Genomic DNA, 6,034 nt, shown 5'->3' with positions numbered 1-6,034 from the left:
CATAATCAGGTAAATCCTTGAAAATTATATTTCCACAAACACATAATATTTATATATAAGCTAACTGCAAAACTAATGTCTCTCTTCCCATCTGGCAGGAGAAGAGGTCTCGCACTGAAACTGCTCAAAATTCTCCAAGTGCACAGGCCTCTGGGGGAAAGGCAAAGAAGACTCTTGGTAGTCTTTTAAAAACCAGTGCGGCCTCTTCAGCTTTGCCTCTGCCACTTGAAGATGTCGTGGAGGCAGAGTTGAATAGTTACCTGTTGACCCCTGTCATTGACGGAGAGGATGATCCCTTAGCCTGGTGGAAGGTGCACACCATTCACTTTCCACGACTGTGCAAGATGGCCCGCAAATATCTGTGTGTGCCAGCCACAAGTGCCCCCTCAGAGCGTCTGTTCAGCACTGGAGGGAATATAGTGACCTGCACTCGCTCATCCTTAAAGCCAGCAAAAGTAGATATGCTGGTCTTCCTAGCAAAAAACCTGTGAGCTAGGATGATTATGGCTAGCTGAGCCATACTCATTGTGCACTTTAGTTTGTGCTGTGTTGCTGTTACTTACTGCAGATAATCAAGATGTTCAGCCAGTTTTAATTTAAAGGCGTGTTTGTGTGTGTGTTTATACAATTGCTATTATGTTTGTACTTTATGTGTAATGTTACTGACTGCAGAGATCAGTAAGATGTGTGTATTTTTTATTTATTAGTTTTATTTATTTAATATTATTTTTTAATTTAATGACTGTCTAGTAGTTCACAGATGTCGAAAAACTGAGTGTGGTAAAGCCACTGATTTTTTTTATGTATATTTCTGCAATCTGCACATTGTACTGACTTTCATTTTAATGTTTACACCAGGGTTCCTTGTCAGCACTTTATGCTCAGATGTTTGTAAGCTAAAAATAAACTATTGTGTATGTTCAAATATACTGTTGTGATTGAAGAAGTTAAATAAAAATGTCAGTCATCAATTCATGCATCACCTCATGTCATCATAACAGAGGTCTGTCTTCCAGGAAAGAACAGTTTAAAATTAATGTAATATAGTATTGGCCATACTATATGATGTATTGCTTGTCTTTGTTTAATAATACAGAAGACAAAGACCTTAAAAAATAATCGCATATCGCATCGCAATCGCAATATTGGGGCAAAAAATCGCAATTAGATTATTTTCCATAATCGTTCAGCCCTACCATGGGCTGGAGGAGAGGGGTCGTGTTGGGAGGGAGGAAGAGAACCTTGATGAACGAGAACTCCTCCAGGATGACGTCCTCGTCACCAGAGGGGTGGGCGGGGGCGTTATCGATGATCAGCAGGCACTTCATGGCGAGATCGTTCTCCTCGAGGAACTTCTTGACAGCAGGGCCAAAGACCAAGTTGACCCATTCGACAAAGAACTGTCGGGGCACCCAGGCCTTGGGGTTGGACCTCCACATAACCTCGAGCCTGTCCTTTAAAATTTTGTGTTTCTTGAAGGCACGCGGATTTTCTGAGTGGTACACTAGGAGTGGCTTGACCTTACAGTCCCCACTGGCATTAGCACACAGGGCGAGGGTAAGACGGTCCTTCATGGTCTTGTGGCCTGGCATCTTTATTTCCTCCATGGTGATGTATGTACGCCGTGGCATTTTTTTCCAGAAGAGGCCAGTCTCGTCACAGTTGAATACCTGCTGGGGGATGTAGCCTTCTTGATTTATAAGTTCCTCAAATTTTTTAACAAATTCTTCTGCAGCCTTGTGATTGGAACTTGCTGCCTCGCCGTGACGCACAACAGAGTGGTTGCCAGTCCTCTTCTTGAACCGATAAAACCACCCATGTGATGCCCTGAACTCTGGGGAGGTTAGGGGTGCCTCCTGCGAGGACGTTGATGCCGTTGGCTGCTCATTGGAAGCTGCCTTACTTACTAAATCATTATAAATTGAGGACGCCTTCTCGCAAATGATAGTCTCTGTGAGGGTATTGCCAGTCTTTTCCTTGTCTTTAATCCAAACAAGGAGAAGCCTTTCCATCTCGTCGTGTATGGGGGTCCTCCTTTTGGACATGATGGTGGTGCCCATTGAAGGTTTACCTGCTTTGATGACTTCTTTTTGTTTTAGAATTGTTCCTGTGGTCGAAGGATTTCAGCCATACTCACATGCAATAGCACTAAGTTTCACACCTCGCTCATATTTATTAATAATTTCTCTCTTTGTTTTCATCGAGAGCACTTTACGCTTCATCTTCAATTGCTAGCTGCGTGGTTCAAGTGGAACAGCGAAGTGCAAGTACGGAAGCGAAGGGGTCACATGATTCGGAAGGCATTGTGGGCATTGAAGGCTCAGCCAATCAGAGCCAGCGGATTTCGTTACGCGGGCATTTTGCCGTAACACGGGCAGAAATATTGCCGTTCAGTGCCTTCGTAACTTGAATTTTTCGTAAGTCGGGGTTCCACTGTATTCTGCATTAGCCAAGTCAGCTAGCATTAGCATCGATCCACCTGCAGCCTGAACCCACAATGTACACACAATGACCCGCATCCTTTACCGAGATGTGCGAATGACCGAACAACATCCTGTGCTGTGAGGTGTGCCGTGCACATTCATTGTAATGCGTGTTTACTAACCTGAGGCAGTGAACCTGCTGTCAGCCTGGGTAACAAGTAGACAAAAACACAATAATCTTCTTTAGACCGTGAACACAAAAGACACACATGCTGTGCTGGCGTTAGCTTCACAACAGGAAGTTCTTTCTGTGAAATTCTTCTTCTGCGCTCCAAAACACTGCTCGGTACCACCATCGCGCTCTGCGCCCTCTAGTGTCCGGATGTAGAATTACATTTTAAGACCTGAAACTCACAATCCAACAAGCGGCGACAGGTTTTTGCAACGTTTTTAAATTACCGTAACTTTTGAACCGTTCGCTCAATTGAAACTAATCCAGTTGTTTCTGAAAGCAGAGACTCTGCGTTTTCTCTGTATTTAACTTTAGCGTGAATATGCATAAACAGTTTGTTCAGCTGATAGAGAAGTCACATATGAAATTACCTGATACTTGTAAAAACACCAAGGTTAGCCGCTTTACTGTCGCTGTAGTTTCTCCGTAGCGTTATAACGTTATAACGATAACACAGCCCCCCACTTCCCACTTCCTCTATGGACCACCACTGTGCAATACCAATTCCATGTGCAATAACTCAACTGTATATACATAACACTATTTATTACATATTACTTTCCTTTTCTTTCTTAAAACTACGGCTTGTATATTGTACATTTTATATATATATATAGATATATATATATATATATATCTTTTTCCCTATGTTAATACTGCCCATATGTACATAGCGCTGCAGAACTGTACCCCCCCCAGCATGTTTACACTGAGTAGGAGATGCTCTGTATCTCATTGTACAACTGTATAGTGACAATAAAGGCATTGTATTCTATTCTATTCTATTCTATTCTATTCTATTCTATTCACATCTGCTTTTCACGAGCTGCTGTCTTCCAAGGAAAAGCATTTACAATTCCTTATCAGCTGTCAAAGGGTTTCCTACAGCTCGCCTCCTGCCTCTTCACAGCCAGGGAGCTTCTAACGACCTCTGACCTCCTGTAGTTTGGAGGTATCAAAGTAACCCATGACAGTAATGTTTATGCTGAGAGATGGCTTAATATGATGGAGTTGGTTCATGAGGAGATTTACTTGTTTGAGAGGAATCAGTAAATATGGTGAAACTTGAGTGAATGAAACTAGGTCACCGGGTTTTTTATACTTTTTGTTTCTTGTGGTTATTAGTGACTCCAGGACTCGTGCAGCTGTTAGTAATCACAGCAAGTTTCACAATCCCAGTTTTAGTTTTCCACTCACCCTTTATTTACAGACAGACATCAGGAACATTGTCAGCTCTGTTTTGCCTGTTGATGTTTTTGTTTTCGCATTTTTGGGTTTAATCCTTTTAAATAAACTATAAAAAACAATCCATGTGTCAGAGCCTTGTTTGTGGTGATTATTGTAGATTCAAGATTCTTTATTTGTCACATGCACAGTTATACAAGTACAACACGCAGTGAAATCTATCCTGACACGCTCCTCCACTGTGCAAAAGGGACAGAAGAACATTATATTATATACATTAAGTATACAAAATATACTTTGATGTATATATTATATACACTGTAGGTGTTGGAGCTGTTATCGATGAAACACTGTCCTTCTCCCTGCCGTCTCTTGTCATGAGATCCTCCACCGATGGGCCAAAGTAGGCTGTCATTCCCAGAATAGTCCCAGGTCTCTATCTTACAATAAAACACAGACCTATCTCTCCTTCCTCCTCCTCCTCCTTCATCCCCTCTGAAGATCCAGAAAAGGGCATCAAAGAGTCTCCACTCCCTGTCAAAATTAGGGCTAAAAAGTTTTCTCCCCCAATAAAGATTAAACCATAAGCTGGGAGGACTGGGTTTGATTGCTCTCGCTGGTCTGATCGAGCATCCCTGATGTTTCACACTGGTTACCAGTTCTTCAGAGGGAAAAACACAGGTGGGAACAGGAGAGGAACAAGGCACAAGTCCACACTCCCCACTCTGAATGGCACACACAAGATTCTTTGAATCCAAAGAGAGCTTGCCTGCAGTTGGCCACATCGTTCCTCTACGTGGATTAGATGCCATGCATCTATGCACTAAGTAACACACCAGTTTCTCGGAGGGCATTTTGACCTTCCCCTCCAATTTTGCTCTCATTAAAATGACACACAAACTGGGATTTTTCACCCAGAGAGCTTTAAAATGTAAAATCTATGGCTTAATTATGCTGCAGAATGTGTGAGGCAATCAATGTCCCTGTGTGAGACCTTTTTGGGGTCTTTTTTTGCATGTCTAGGTATGTGTTCAAAATAAAATGGGCCTTGGAGAACTAATATAAAAATTTAAATGTCCCTTCCTATAAAAAAGCCCCTGATCTATACTGTGGTCTCCAACAACCCCACATGCCATACGTGTCACATCAGGAATACCAAGAGTGGACAACAGAAAGTTGTCCACAGGAACCTGCTCTTGCAGGCTAATTTCCTGCCTGTTGAATTTGAGGGTGAACCAGAGATGTCTTTTGTCAGTGAATCAGAACTTGGCCAGGAGCAGAGTGAATCTGATGTCGCTCATCCTCAGGTTGATTGTACTCAGCGCACAGCTCACTGGATACCTGAGATGACCAGTGATGGTGTCCCAGCTCTTAGAGGGCCCCAAGACAGTGACAGTGTTGGAGACAGTATCTGTGTGCAGCTTGATGCTGAGGAACATCAGGACAGTCACAGTGCTGACGATGAAGTAGCTGTTCATCCTGAAGTAGACGATGAGCAGCAAAGTTTGCAGTAAGCCAGCTGAGGAAAAATCACAACCAATATCTAAATAATCTACAGCCTGTGATCTGAACACAGCACATCCTGATCGTGTTTCACAAAGTTTTGCTGAATGAAAGTGTCATCATTTTTGTTTTCTTGCAGATTATCATTGTACAGGTGAGCTCTGCTGATCTCTCCACCTTCTTCCACTTCTTGACACCTTTAAGTGACATCATCCAGGTGTGTTTGTGCTGATGCCTACAGGTGTGTGTGTGTGTGTGTGTGTGTGTGTGTGTGTGTGTGTGTGTGTGCAGGTAATTCCCTGGAGGCACTAAAGCTGAACATGATGAATGTTTCAGGCTGCTGTGATGTTGGTGTGTAACATGTTCTAATCAGGCCCAGATACAGAAACCATTTTAAAAGACAAATTTATATTTTACAGTCTTCTTCTAAATCTTTGTAAACAAACTGAATCATTTTTTAAAATAAAGTTTGTTTTATTTTGAAAATCATCAGAGTGCAAACTGATGACGATAAACATTATTTTGAAGAGTCTTTAAATACTGACGACACTGATGACATCATGGGGTGTGACCTCTGTGATTGGGTACTCTGTGTTAGCGCTCAGCTGCTGCTACACTTTCAGTCAGTTTACTCTCTCTCTCTCACTCTCTCTCTCTCTCACACACACACACACACACACACAGTTTAACG

The 6,034-nt window shown here is 42.4% G+C and overlaps 1 protein-coding gene across 1 annotated transcript; it reads right to left on the bottom strand.

Annotated features, from left to right (window-relative positions):
- Positions 1 to 638: 638 nt before the first annotated feature.
- On the bottom strand, positions 639 to 2,159 carry LOC109199920 (tigger transposable element-derived protein 1-like). The gene has a single exon (XM_019355267.2). It carries the CDS (start codon positions 2,058 to 2,060, stop codon positions 1,170 to 1,172), a length of 891 nt encoding a protein of 296 aa, XP_019210812.1. The 5' UTR covers positions 2,061 to 2,159; the 3' UTR covers positions 639 to 1,169.
- Between the last annotated feature and the right edge of the window lie 3,875 nt (positions 2,160 to 6,034).

The sequence above is a fragment of the Oreochromis niloticus genome, unplaced genomic scaffold (assembly GCF_001858045.2).
Source record: "Oreochromis niloticus isolate F11D_XX unplaced genomic scaffold, O_niloticus_UMD_NMBU tig00002428_pilon, whole genome shotgun sequence".
NCBI classification, from domain to species: domain Eukaryota; kingdom Metazoa; phylum Chordata; class Actinopteri; order Cichliformes; family Cichlidae; genus Oreochromis; species Oreochromis niloticus.
Note: the sequence above shows the minus strand (reverse complement) of the source record. Positions and strands in the feature narration are given on the sequence as shown.